The sequence below is a fragment of the Beta vulgaris genome, chromosome 9 (assembly GCF_026745355.1).
Source record: "Beta vulgaris subsp. vulgaris cultivar EL10 chromosome 9, EL10.2, whole genome shotgun sequence".
In the NCBI taxonomy this organism is placed as follows: domain Eukaryota; kingdom Viridiplantae; phylum Streptophyta; class Magnoliopsida; order Caryophyllales; family Amaranthaceae; genus Beta; species Beta vulgaris.
In genome coordinates, this window is record NC_079210.1 from 54,232,729 (window position 1) to 54,248,087 (window position 15,359).

At 32.5% G+C, this 15,359-nt stretch overlaps 2 protein-coding genes across 2 annotated transcripts in view; both read left to right on the forward strand.

The window, feature by feature from the left end:
- The window catches only part of LOC104904859 (cysteine-rich and transmembrane domain-containing protein WIH2), a 29,972-nt gene that overhangs the window by 8,194 nt on the left and 6,419 nt on the right, over window positions 1–15,359 (forward strand). The gene's annotated exons all lie outside the window — the stretch shown is intronic.
- On the forward strand, window positions 7,152–9,252 carry LOC104904856 (cysteine-rich and transmembrane domain-containing protein WIH2). The gene is made up of 3 exons (XM_010693255.4): window positions 7,152–7,338; window positions 7,584–7,728; window positions 9,011–9,252. The coding sequence occupies exons 1-3, from the start codon at window positions 7,314–7,316 to the stop codon at window positions 9,063–9,065; spliced, it is 225 nt and encodes a 74-aa protein (XP_010691557.1). The 5' UTR covers window positions 7,152–7,313; the 3' UTR covers window positions 9,066–9,252.

Consider the following 15,359-nt stretch of genomic DNA (forward strand, 5'->3'; position numbering starts at 1 on the left):
TTATTCTTAGTTTATTATATCACTTATGTTATACTTCCTCCGTTTCAAAATATAATTGCACCATTTGGCATTTAGTCACTATTCATCAACCAACTTTGACAAACTTCTCTCACTATTATATAAGAAAAAAATAAGTCAAGTGAGATCTTGTTAAATTATTCTCAATTCAAAAAAAATTCAAATATTAACTTTTTATAATTTTTACTTAAACACAATTAGTGATATTAACTTTCAAAAAAGTATTTAGACAAACATAAAAAAAGCAAATGGTACAACTATTTTATAACGCATGAAGTACATAACTTTTACATTAGTTAAATCAAAAATTATAAACTGAAAGTAATGTCGAACGAGTCCATAATGTTCTTCACTTGGTTGAGTTGGTTCACTTTCTAACACCAACAATAAGATCATTGAATAAAGGGATAAAAGGCTTCTTTGAGGGTGTTAGGGAAAACCCAATTAACATCCTATTAGTTCAACCATCAACATCAAAGTTCATTTCTGTTTCATATTATTTGTTTTGCTAATAAAAAGATTGTTATCTTCCTCAAGCAATGGAGCGATTGTCCTTTCCCTCAAGAATCAATTCAACTTATCGGCAATATGTTTTGCGCGCTATTCAATGTGCATTCAACGTTTCGACCTATCCAACCTAATAACAGAGATCATCTTGGCCAATGGTCAATTCGATCATGTTATCTAGTAGTACCTTCTTTTTTGGTGCAATTCTCTACTTTTGAACTCCATTTGTTTTTTCGATAGCTACATTTTTTGAAATTGTTGTTTCTATTTAATTGTTATATCATTTAGACTTCTTTTATTTAAAATACTAGGTCTATTAAAAAGTTACAAGTAATATTTACACGATTTTTCACTTTTTTCACAAAAAAAACTGTTTTTTCTCCATTTTCTCCCTTATTTTAAATTTAATGGGGTAAAAAGTACTATCTAAAAAGATTGAATGATATTGCCTAAAAACGGACGGAGCTAGTATGTATGAACTATGACGGCAACGGTTGACGATAAATATCAAATCCAACTGGCTATATCAAATCCCATTTTTTTATTCTGAAAGGAACTTAACTGAACTGAAAATTAATCCTTTCAAGGACAATGGCGTAACGGATTTATTTTACAACATTTATTACTCTACTCCCCCAATCAAGTCGCTTTCTATCCTATCCTCCTAAAAACAAAATAGACAGACTGAAAAATTCCTTCCTGCTGTTTCCAACTGTATTTGTTTGGTACATCTCGTTGGAGTAGTCCGCTGTATTGATCTTGTCAAATACGTAAACATAGCTATTTAACACATAATATTTTCTAAACATACTAATATTTTTTATTATTTTATAACATATATATTATGAAAATATTGTCTTCCTAATATCGCTAATATGATGGATAATTTGAGAAGAGCAGCTTAATCACGGATCTACCACGACGACCCATGATAAAGTGTTATCGCAAAAAAAATCTCTTGAATCAACTTTAATTCAAAGAAATAAAGTTCCATACTATTACTACAACCGATACTATAATATTTTAGGAATATAACTTTTTACATAGATGAAGATTAAAGTACTCCATCCGTAACGAATTACTAGTAATAATTGAATATTTTTATTTCTCACTAATAATATCAAATGTTATTAATAGTTCAATTCGTTACGGAGGAAGTAATTGTTATCTTGGTAACTTTTACGATAAATCTATGACCCAAATATAATTTGGTAACTTTAACTATATATTACAACTTATAAGAGGTATAACGAACTAGTATAAAGAGAACGTATTGTGTCGGACTCGTCCGACCATAATCTTTGGTCGGACGACTTTCAGGTGGTTCCAAATTTTTTTCAGTTAGTCTTAATTTTTTTCCAGGTAGTCTTCATTTTTTTTCAGGTAGTCGTCATCATTTTTTTTCAGTTAGTCCATTATTCTTTCAGTTGGCCATTATTTCTTCAGTTGGTCCATTTTTTGTTTCAGTTGGTCCATTATTTGTTTCAGTTGGTATACATATTACGAAACAAAGTCCAACTGAAAGAAAACAAAGTCCAACTGAAAGAAAACAAAATCCAACTGAAAGAAAACAAAGTCCAACTGAAAAAAAACAAAGTCCAACTGAAAGAAAACAAAGACCAACTGAAAAGAAAACAAAACACTAATTCTACGACCTTTCAACCTCCTAAGAGCATCAGATTTCACCATTACCACTGTCGGTCTAACTCCATTTCACACGCCATTTACGAAGCTTCAACTTGCATTCTTTTCCTCTAAAAGGTAAATCAAATCAATCTCAAACTCAAACTTAAACTTTTCAGAGGATTCAAGCGCCAAAGAAACCAGTGAAGAGAAGGAAGAAGAGAACGAAAAGGAAGAAACTGCTGCTCCTCGCCGAAGAACCAGGCGTGAGAACTAGATAATTTGGTAATGAATGTGAAAAACATTGTGATCTTCGCAAGACTAAACTATACAGGAAGGGACAAACCGATGCTGGTTGCAAGAAGATATGGGTGCGTAAATGGTGTTTGTGGGATGCGACGGAGTTAGTGGTGGTTGAGTGAGAAGGAGGGAGGGGTAAAGGGAAAGAAGGGCGGCAAAGTCTGCATTCTCTTACTAAGGTCATTTGAGTATTGGGCTCAGCCCGTCTGACAGTAAGTATTGGTCAGACGGTCTGACCCAATACTTTCACAACTTATAAGAGATATAACTGTAACACCCCAAAAACTTTGGTTCTAAAACTTTATAAAACCTTCACTTTTCATTACAATATTTGACCAAATCTTTAGGGTGTTACCACCGCATCTATTGTTAAAAATAAATGCAAGGCTAATTATTAAGAAATAAAAATTTAACTTACAAACCAAAGTATCAAAATAAACCAACTAAGTTGTCTAATTTATACCAAATTAAAACTAAACAATCCCAAATGACAGTACTGTAGTGTTTATTAAACTAAGTGAACTTAAAAACTATAAATTCACTCATTCCTGCAACGTAGTCCCTTTCACCAACCTGCACAAAATAAATATGGAACAGAACAAAGAAAACAAAAACACAAAAATTAGCGAAAGCTAAGTAATTACAACTCCATCCCGTAAAATAATAATAATAATAGTTATATTTTAAAAATAATTTTTATAACATACATACTAGTATAAATTACCATGGTCCATGAGTCCATGCATGATGCTATTATTGCTTTGATTTTGAGCTTTTTAGACATTCTTCTCAAAATACAAGCGAAAATAAAACCATAAGAAAAACAGTTCTGCAAATATCCCAAATAACTAGAAGGGGTAGGATCCGCTGAAAACAGCTCTTAATCTGAAAACTGAAAACAAGGTAACTTTTAAGCCCTTTGGGGTAACTTTTAACACTTTTAGGATAACTTTTGTCAGTTTTAGGGTAACTTTATTATATTTGTAGTTCTATATATTTCAAGGGTAACTTTATTTATTATAAGAGTAACTATTATCACTTTTAGGGTAACTTTTACCATTTTTAGGACAACTTTTTAGATTTTAAGGGTAACTTATTTTAACTTTGATTATAGTTAAACCTATGAAGGATTCGAACCTACATCGTTGTGTCTTACACAATGTTTTGCCAATTGAGCTAATAGGTTGTATGAATTTCGCCAAATATATGTTAGTGAGAGGGGGTAACAAAGAGCTTTAATACAGCAACTAATAACAATTTTTGGAAACTAATAAAAACATAGTATGCTCACATAATGAACAAGATAAAAATAACAGAGAGAACACCAAAAGTAAAAAGTAGACAATACCACATGAAACGAAAGATTAGGAAAATTAAAATTATCAGTTTTACATCAGAGAAAGCAACAACATCCAAGTAATGTAACCATAAGATTTCATAAACACGCAATATAAAGTTACCCTAAAAGTGCATAAAGTTACTCTTGAAATATATATGAAATTACCCTAAAATTGCTAAAAGTTAGCCTAAAAACGGTAAAAATTATCCTAAAAGTGGTAATATTTAGTCTTATAATAAATAAAGTTATCCTTCAAATATATACAACTACCCTTAATATAATAAAGTTACCCCAAAACTGGCAAAAGTTATCCTAAAAGTGTTAAAAGTTACCCTAAAGGGGTTAAAAGTTACCCTTGTTTTCAGTTTTCAGCCTAAAGATAGTTTTCACGAGATCTCATTCCATAACTAGAATTCCAATGAATCATATTATGTTGGTATGCAGTATACTATCAATATCGTCCTAGCTACCAAACTTACTAAAATCCTTAATCACGAAGAAAATGTCTACTATATCAAAAAAAAAAAAAAAAAAATCGACGATTTGCACACCAAATATTACGAACACTAATTTATTATTAGAAGTACAATTTAAAACAAGATCAAACAGTGTGAAACCAACCATCAAAAGAACTCGATTCTGCAAATTAATACTAATTGTTTATGTCGAAGCTCTCCTCCTTTTTCCCTATTGGTTTGTAGATAATGCGCATACTTCCTTTTCTTAAATCCAGATGTACTTTCGAGCTAAGTGATGAAAGCACATGTGCTGCATATGGTCAACAGCTAGGTCATCCACTTCCAATTTTTTGTTTAAGAGCAAGTATAACTGTAAAGAAAAATACTCCCTCCGTACTACTACCTCCGTTCTTTTTTAGTTGCAACGTTTGACAAATTGCACTATTCATGTTCTCTTATTTGACTACATTTATTGATTTATATGTTAAACAAAATATAGTCATGTGGGTCTTGTTTGATTCGTTTCGATGTAAGCTTTCATAATATCAAAATTTTATAATTTTTACTTACATACAATTAGAGATAAAACGATTTGAAATTGTACATTGGCAAGCGTGAAAGTCAAAACGTTGCAACTAAATAAAAACAGAGGTAGTATATTAATTTACCCCCTTTCTTTGGGGATACATTTGTCGATACACTAATTTGAACTTTAATATCTCTAATTTTCGATAAGCAAAAATTACAAAAAGTTGATATTTGGATAATACACATTGAGACGAATCCAACAAGATCTCACATGACTATATTTTCCGTTAAATACAAATTACAAAAGATAGTCAAAGTCATGTATGTGAATAGTGTCAAAAGTCAAAAGGGGTAAATTAATAAAAGACGGAGAATACTTCGTAAAAATTCGTAACTGTTAAAGAAGAGTATTGATTTGCTATAGGTTTAGTACTGTACTTTGACACATGCAAAAGGGTTAGGGTTACCAATATTATAATACTACTTTTGCTTAACATTTTATCAGTTTCATTGTAATCAAGAGACGCCATTTAATAAATAAGGACACTGTGTACCAATCAACTCTTTTTTTTTTTTTTTGATCCTTTCTGATATTAGGTGCACCAATCAGCTCAGCTTTGACGAATCCTAACGTAAACAACTACTCCTCTATATGATGTTCAATAAATATTTAGGTCTACTTTTATATTAAAATTAGACCATTTTTTTAATAATTTTTGAAATATTAATAATTTAAATTTATAAAATTTACTATCATTTATTCATTTTTTTTCTTTAGGTTTAATTTAAATAATACTAATTTTTAAGTTTGGGCTACACCTGGGTAATTTTATCTTTCATTTATAATATTTAACAGTAAAATTAAATATCACGTGGTTTAGGTATGTTTAGTTCAACTTATTTTGTCTTATCTGATAAGATCTTATCTTATCTTATCTTATTTTTCTGAAATGAATGAAGATAAGTTAATAGAACATCTTATCTTATAAGATCTTATATAAGTTAAAATAAATTGAACATAACGGACCCTTAGTGGTTAAGACTTAGTATATATTCTTGTGATTATTGATCACGGGATTAAATCATATACAATGTATTTTGTACTGTTCTATTACATATGAAATACATATACTAAAAGACTCTGTGGGACATGGCATCATTCCTTTATTAGGAACACCTTTTAATATATCATTATAGATATTACTATATTAAATATATATCGTACAAACAATATAGTTTACAAGTAGGGGTGATTTGGGGACTCCACTTTCTAAGGGACAAGAATCAAACTCTTGTCAAAAAAATAAAAGGAGGGCGTCCGACCAATTAGATTAACCTTCATTCTTTATCGTATTCATCTATTAGTATCTTCATACATCAAGACGTACCTAAAATTTTATACAACTAATGCAAGGCTATTTTCTATTTATGCTCATTTGACGGTAGCCTTAGAGCACCCACAATGGCAAGCTACAACTACTTGTAGCTTTGTATGCCACATCAGCTTTTCAAACTACAACATTCCCAAGCTACAACCTCTTCCATTGGAAAACTACAACTACTTGTAGTTTTTGTAGGTCCCACATGTATTGAAAAGTAAAATATGAAAGAGAAAAATGAAAATGGGGCCCACAAGAAATTGACAAAGCAAGTAGCTTTGTGGAGCTACTTGGCTTCACAAAGCAACAAGCTAAATTTCTCTCCAATAATAAAGCTACTAGCTCTAACTTATGAAAAATTGCAAGTTAGGACCTCCAAGCAACCATTGGAGTTGCTCTAAGAAATAAGCTTAATTAGGTGTACATATATATTTATAAGTGAACTCAAATGTACAATATTATTTATTAACAAAATAAAAAGAATCGAAGTTATACTCCAAAGGGAAAAACTAAATTTAGCGACGACCTCAATTATTAGAGAGGCCTCATACTATACGGTAAAGATGTGATTCGGTTTTAAAACAAATGTAGAAGAGATAATAAATGCAAATATATAATTTATTTGCATTATGAAACATAAGATTATCATTATTATGAAACAACGGAGGAAGTATGTTAGAGTTCATTGATCATACACTTGGGTGTATCATATGCATGATATACCCAAGATTATTTCCGGTAATTTCGTTTATTTGAATGATTTTAAATGAAAAATGAAAAAAGTAAAAAAAAAAATTGGTGTGCCATATTATAAAATTGATACACATGTCATGTTACTACCAATGAGAAAATTATACTTGGAAAAAAAATAATACTTTATGGACAAGTGGGAACAAAAAAAAAAGGAGGAAGCAAAACGACAAGAAACCTGCTGACTCCATAATTTTCAAAGAAAGGTACCGCCACGTTAGAAACCCGGACATATTGCTCTTTAAATTACAGGATCCTAAACGTATTCGGTATTCCTGGTACCTTACGAAAAATACCCCATCTTGTGACAGAAACAATAACTCTGATACTTATTTCTTTTCTTCCTTGTTTTTCTTTTTATCATCCCATCTTTCACAAAATCAAAGAACAAGTAGAGGATAGTCTCAAAACATGAATCCCTACCCTCCTCCCCAAGGTTAGATCTTCTGCTTCTTTATCGTCCTGATAGAGTATAAAACTATTTTTAGGACTCCAACCATCAACTTAAGTTTTTGGTTGACGACCTTTTGAGATCGTCAACTTTTTGTTTTAGGTTTTTTTTTAACGATTTGTTAGTGTTCATCATCATCTTCAACGTAACGTTTGTACGTTTGTTATTCCGAGCTTTGTAAATGTTAATCTTGATTATGGTCTTTTTTGGTGTGTAATATATATATATAGGTTACCCTCCTCCAGATCAAGGTGGATATCCGCCACCACAATATGCTCCACAGTATGCGGCGCCTCCACAGTATGCACCTCAGTATGTGGCGGCTCCGCCGCCGCAACAGGAGCAGAAGAGCCAAATGGGTTGCTTACAAGGATGGTAACTCACTTCCTTCTTCTTTCTCTTTGGTTTTGGATATGTTTTGTCTTTGTTGCTATAGAAGTAATTAAGATGATCTCGGCTTGTCCATAAAAACTAGTTGATCCCTATGTTGTAAGTTTGTAACTTATTATTCAAATTTGAGTTTGAATAGCTATCCACCTATTGTAAGTGGGTTATGTTGTAACTTGTAAGGTTAGATAATGTCAACGTTAGTTGGTCGAGTATGAAATTAAATTAAAGTCGTTATATTTTGTCTTTCATGTTGATTATTAAGGGATTAAGACTGCGTTCTTTATTTTGTATTGTTAAAAAAGATTTGAGGAATTACCTTCTACAAAAACTTTTTTCAATAAACTATTTTTTAAAGAAAAAAAAATTCAAAAAACTACATTTTTCAACAAATTATTTTAAGAAACTAGCATATGATGGTTACTGTTAAGTTTGACCGTTTATTCTGCTATTGACTTATACGTGGTAGTCACATAATCTTCTCCAACCTTCATCCTACCATGTGTGACGACTGACGCCACTATCGAGACTTTTGTATATATCTATAGTTGGTTTGTAAATGCATCATCGGATAAATCTCTTCAATTCAAGCTTCAAATGGTGTTGAAAAAAGTTAGGTGATACCACAAGTAATAAGTCAATAATAATGGAATCCAACGGTCAAACTAAATGGATATCGTTATCTACCTATCTGGTAGTGTTTTGAGAGAGATTTGTTATAAAACATAAATTTTGAGAGAAAAAAAAAACAATCTTAAAGGTATGTAGTGCTTTGAAATTAAAAGTCTTAGAACTGATAAGTCTTAGAAATGAAGTATATAATAAGTTGATATAAGCACTATTATATGATTTCATTAGCTTGTACATAATGTTATAGTATCAGCCACTCAGGTCTCAAGGGTTTACAATTAGAGTAACGTTGTATATAAAATGATAGTATGGTCTTTTATTAGTTGTAGATTTGTATTGTAAACATTACATATATTGAATGTTAGGGTTAACCTAATCGATCAGGTACAGGTTAATACAATTATTTTGCCACGTATTTGTACATTTAGTGCCCTTATTTTAGGTAAACCACGTTCAATCTTATTACATAGCTTGTACATACTGTTGTAGTCCTAAACCCTTACTAATTAAGCACTATTAGGGTTAGATATAGAGGGGAAATTTTGTGTACTTGGAACACTTCAACTTGGTAAGTCAATTATGATTCTTCTTCCAATAAAAAATTCTTATTGACCTTTTTTTTTTTTTCTATAATCTGCAGTTTGGCTGCTCTTTGCTGTTGCTGCGTTTTGGATGCCTGCTGTGATATCTTCTGATTAATTTTTTTATAAATTTTGGATATTTTCCTTGGAAGAATTTACCATATTCATTGTTGTTTCGACTTCATTTTCTTTTTCCTTCAATATTTTTGTATGTGTGGGGGGCCTCAGCTTCTACAAGTGCCATCACTGAATGGAACTATCTGTGTTTTTACCAAACAGTATCAAGAGTGTTGTACGTTTCCCCTTGTGTTGAACGTAGTTTTTTTTTTTTTTTTTTGGCAAGCGACAAAAGGCTTTGTTTAGCATTACTAGCTATAAATAAACTGAAACTGATAAGTTAATTGAAACTGATAAGATGCTAGAACTGATTAGTTTAATTGTTTGCAAAATTAGTTGATTAAGGCTCTGTTTGGGGAAACATTTTAGTTATCTTAAATAATAAGGTGCTAACATATTTTAGGTGCTAAATTGATTAGTAGTGTTTGGGGAGCACCTAAAATATAATTTCAGGTGGCTAATATGACTTAAATGATAAGTTAAAAATTTTACCTTTTCAAAATCAGGTGATTGAAATTTTGGAAAATCCTTCCAAAATTTTGACAACTAATTTTGCTAAAATAATTTATCAATTTAATCAACTAATTTTGCCAAACAGTTAAACTAATGAGTTACCTTATCAGTTCTAGACCCTTATCAGTTTCAACTTTATCTTATCAGTTTCAGTTTATTTTCAACTAGTAATGTCAAACAGGGCCTAAGTTGATAAATTATTTTGACAAAATTAGTTGTCAAAATTTTGGAAAGATTTTCCAAAATTTCAGTCACAGGATTTTGAAAAGGTAAATTTTTTAACTTATCATTTAAGTCCATTTAGCCACCTAAAATTTAGGTGCTTCCCAAACACTACTAATTATTTTAGCACCTAAAATATGTTAACACCTTATCATTTAAGGTAGCTAAAATATTTCCCCAAATAGAATCAAATAGTCCTTTATTTCAGTTCACAAGAGTGACACTATTTGGCCAAACATGTGTGGAAACGGACATTTTAATAGATCCACTTGGTAACTCCTCAGTCCTCACGATTTCGTAGAAAACAAGTTTTGTCTATCGTTTTATGTCTAGAAATATACGAAATTCTTAATTTGAAATCAGATAATCAATGAAGCTTACAATGGAAAACTTGTGGGAGATGGACTCTTTAACATATATATGTACCTTAGTTTTAACTGAAATTCCAACTCTAGAAAATAAGCAATGATCAAAATGCATGCAATGATACATACACAAGTAGTTGCTTCATATGAAAAGATGGTAATCAACGACAATAATGGTAGATTGCAGATCTGGCAAAAGTTGACTTCACATGATAACAAGCTTAGTATGATACATATCAATATATCATACACGAAATGATTAGTATATATCAAACTTTTTTTGATCCGTTAATTTAAGTGGGTGAGTTACATCTTTAATAAAATAGGTTCGGTGGTTTGGCGATTTCCTTAAATAAATAGGTTCGGTAGTTGGCAATTTTCAATTCAAAAAATAATTCGAGTTTATTGACTGTACTAAATTAGATATATAGAACGCCGCCATATGAAAGATACCATAAAGATTAACAACTGATCGAGGTGGAGGTGGTAGCTTAATGGAGTATCACCCCAAATCACAACATATTGCCCATGGTTCGAATCTCATTCTAACAATATAATGTGTATTTACTTCTGGGTTGGTTAGTCTTGTATCCAGCCTCTGAATTAAAAAAATAAAAATAAAGATCAGCAACTACTTGCTTAGCCATGGTCTTCATATTTGTCCGACCGACCTAGTTTTTCTTTTGTCGTACGTTGGCGATTCGAGCAATATATTTTAAGTCTATGGACAAAAGGCTTTTGGCTCAACTATTTAATTCTTTCTTTATTCAGCGTATTAATTGACTCATATTACAACAAGAAATTCTTTTCGGCCAATCTACATGGGGATAATTTAGTTCAAAACAATGGTTATCTCAAGGAGATAGAAACTCAAAATTCTTCCACAATAAAATGAAAAAACGAACTATTAACACCTTTATCTACCGACTTAAAAATGACGACTTGGACCAGTGGGTCGATTCATAGGATCGAAAGGGATACACAACCTTTTGGTTAGCTCCTTCAAAGAACGATTTTCATCTTCGTCTTCCTCCTAAAGGCCAATGGATCTTTCCTTTATACAACCTATTATCTCCGCAACAAATGTCTCCAATCTTTTAGCCCCATTTACTGATGTGTAGACATCAAAGATGTCTTTTTTATCATGAACCCTCATAAAACTCCGGGGTCGAATGGGTTCGGACACAAGTGAGTTGAGCAACACATAATTGTTAGAACATAATAGGCTCCACAGACTTTTTTATGGCAAAAGAATTGCAACCAAAGGGACAGTTGGTTGTCTAGTCACAATCGTGACAATACGATTTTCTCACATGTTGCATATGAAATAATCTCATAATATGATTTTGCGATTGTGTCATATTGGACTGGACTGGACTCAAAAGATATTTGATCGCACTTGGACTCAATATCTCGAGTCCAAAAATATTAGACTGGATTTGAATTTGACAAAGTCCAATCCAATCCACTTAACCGTAACATCTTCAGTGACAGTATCTCACTCAAAACAAAAGCAACAAGAGATGAAATCCTAGTATACTATCCATATGACCATATCTACATTAACTGACCAAATTGAACTGATCAATAACATCTATGGTGATCTTTGAACATCAACATAGAAATTTTTTTGAACGTTCTCTTAACGATTCAAAAAGAAAAGTTTAAACTGAATTTTCTCTAACTGTGGACAACCACAAAACTCCAAGGGCATCTGATCATTCAGATACCAATGAGGATGCAATCAAAGTTGTGAACTTTTGCTTTAGTTGACCTAAAGGGTGTTATTTTTATGTGATAATATGCTAGTTGTTTTGACATTTATGCACTCCATGCTGTCATTTAAATCTGTCAAATTACAAAGCGAACTTCATTGCTATGCACAATGGAGATGATAACAAGCCAATGCAGAAATTATGCTCAATATAAAGTTTATTTTCATCAAGATACAGAGAGCATAATATTACTTTCTTCTTTCCAAGAAAAAAGGCGGTGGACGTTATTGCACACGTACAAACAATAGGCTGTGTACTACATTTTTCTCATGTTTAAAAGATAAAGTAAGCTTAGAAGATGGGTAAAGTACATATGTTACAATGTGCATATGATCAGATATATAAAGCCACAACACCGAATATTGAGATCCCGTGTTAGGCAAGTACGCCGGCACTAAAGTGAATCTATCTAGTCTAGTTTCTGTATTCCAAGAGCTTCATACGTTTCAAAAGAAACAACGATCATGCCACCAGTCCAAATTATGAGGATATAGATTCATATAGAGGAAGTCTACAATGAATTTGCGAGGAAGGAAAGGCAAACCAGTTCCAGAAGGGAATTGTGAAATTGATGATGAACCTTTGAACATAGAGGTAGTCAAAAGCTCGGTATTTCTCCTCAAGGGTGTGATCTTTAAGGAAATAACATCTTTTGAAACCTCACTCCTAGCAGTAGAAGGGCTTGGTATGATTGTTGGAGCAACAAGAGAGCTTGGAATTTCAACATCTAAAGAAATTGACTCCAAAGGATCCCACCTAAACTGATGAAGCAAGGGTACTGCATGTTAAGATGCTCAATTTCTTTCAATTGGGGCGCAGCACGTCCTTCGAAAGAAGGGATATCAATAGGCTCCAACTAGGGGGCAATATCGCTTGATAGGAAAGTGGGATGATTGATGATGGGAATTAATAGAACCACCTTCTGAATTCAATATTGGTCAACCACTTTAGAAACGTTTACTGAAGGTTGGCTAGTAGAGTCAAGAGGTGATAGCTTCTCAGAAGAAGGATCACTAGAGGTCTTAGGCTCTTTCAAACCAGAGGAACCTGAAATTAAACAGGTTAGTATTCCAGAGAATAAACTTCTTGCAAAAGAGAGTAAAAGGTGGTATCCATACCTGCTTTGACCCCTGAAAGTTTGATTTTAGGAAAGATTTGATATATGGTCTTAACATCATCATCATCAGAGGAGATCACCTATTGTTGTACCTCAGAAGATGATTCTAACTCGGGATGTTCCTATTGATATATCTCAAAGGTTTGGAAGCAGAAAGGCAACTGTATATGTGATCTCTCTTTTTGGTAGCCTTCTAAACAGGCTCCACTAGCTCATAGGGTTGAGTGTCCTTGAAGGCAGAGAGACAATTGTAATCTCTTTTCATTGCATCCCTCTTAAAAGGGTCAATTTCCTCCGTTGTTCCCCATGGTCTGAATGTCCTCCACAGTATAAACATTTTCATAAGAAACCCCTTGATCATAGCCAGCGTCATCTTCATCCTCTGAAGAGGTGTGAGGGGGGAACCCTTTTGTCTACACGATGGCCCAATAGAGTCTGCCATATTTAGAATCTACCTTCATCACGTCATGCACTCTTAGCTTCTTTCTGCCAGCTTTAGCTAAAAGGCAACAAAAGGCATAAGAAAGATTTAGTAATATTCATTTCCAATGACAACTCCTCCAACTCTATACATCAATAATTTGCAAAAAGAAGCAGTCATTGGTCTCCGTCGAAACAAGAAGTAGTTGATGGCAGAGTCCCAACAAGCCAATAAGGCAGTGGACATGGCTCCGTCAAATTAAAGGAAATGGTTTCATAAGAAGTCAATCTCAAGAAGGAAAATATCTTGTTCTTGGACCATTTGTCATGGAAGGTTTCATGCGCAAAAACCATGCTCTTGTGTCCACTCTTGAAATCGAACCTTTAATTGCTGGATAAAGGCCAGTGCAAATGATGGGTAGATTTTGAAGCAAATGAAAGCGTCCTGGGTTTATTATCTTCTAAAATAATGTGATCCAAGAACGGATAGCCAACCCTATTCTGATTCATTAGAATTAGAATATGTCCTGGTGTCAACATCTGTAATTCTCCGATTGAAGCAAGAAGCCATAGAGGTAACAATCTTCGTTTTTTCCTTTAGTTGTCTTGTTTGGCTTATCCTCATATGTGTTGTAAAATCTTTTCTTAAAGTTTGTGGTATGTATGTGAATATTTTACTTTAATTAAAAGATTAATTATTATTTACTCTATTTATTGCATTTCACCTGAATTTAATAGGCGTTGTAGTTTAATCATTAATTAAATTGCAATAAAGTACGTTAGCAAGATTTTATCTTTAAAATCGATATCCCTCAGAGACTAAGCTTTTCGTGGCATTCAGTATCAAACTATTGGATGTGCATTCAGTATGGGATGTACAAAGAAAAAAAGTTCAAAATCAAAAGCACATAAATTTAGATGATTTTCATATATTGGACATCCAAAAATCAAAAACTCAAAATCTGTATTGGTATCCAAAATCCAGAATTTTAAATCGAATATCCGCTCCAAAATGGATTTCAAATCAGAACATATTATGTGGGTGTGAAATTTAGTAAAGGTGTAGGAGTACTATACGACTCAGACAGGTTTCACTCACCAATAATTTTCTTTTTTTCTACATACACAATATAAACCTTTTAAATGAGCAAGAAAATAGCATTAGACATATATATTTTCAGACGAACCCAACTGTAAAATATAACTAGTATCTGGGACTGAGCGTTGCTAGCTCCGGATTGATACTGTTTTTCGAAGTTGATATGTATTTTTCTCCATTCTCATTAAAATATATTGAGGAAAACTCAACGTTTAAAAGGTACAAATATAATAATTAGATATTTAAAGCATGAATAAAAGTTGGTTGAGATGGTAAATTGTGCCAGGTATAATATCAAGAGATCACGGGTTCAAATCTTGTTACAAGCTAATTTTACTTTTGTTAATTGACAAAAAAAACTTATACACATTCAACAATTCTGGTGGAGTAACAGAGATGTCACGTGACGTATATACATCGTCATGCACGCTTTTTAATATATTTACTAGTATTTAGGACATGTTCTCTTCGGCATAAAATAGCTGAACTGAACTGAACTGAATTGAACTGAACTGATCTGAATTGAACTGAACTGAACTGAAATGAATAGTGATATGTGAGAGTAAAAGTATTGTCAAGAGCTGAACTGAACTGAACTGAACTGGTCTTAACTGAACTGATCTGAACTGAATTGAATTGAACTGAACTGAACTGAACTGAAAATAAGCTGGGGAGAACAGGCCCTTAGGCTCGGCTGTTGTCTCGGGTTGGTATTGTATTTCCGAACTTGATATGCATTTATTTGTATACCCACTAAATATATTAATGATAACTCAATAT

Coding starts and splice junctions, on each gene's coding strand:
- LOC104904856 (XM_010693255.4), top strand. CDS start 7,314: ATGAATCCCTACCCTCCTCCCCAAG. Junction 7,339..7,583: donor TCCCTACCCTCCTCCCCAAG/GTTAGATCTTCT, acceptor ATATATATATAG/GTTACCCTCCTCCAGATCAA. Junction 7,729..9,010: donor ATGGGTTGCTTACAAGGATG/GTAACTCACTTC, acceptor TATAATCTGCAG/TTTGGCTGCTCTTTGCTGTT.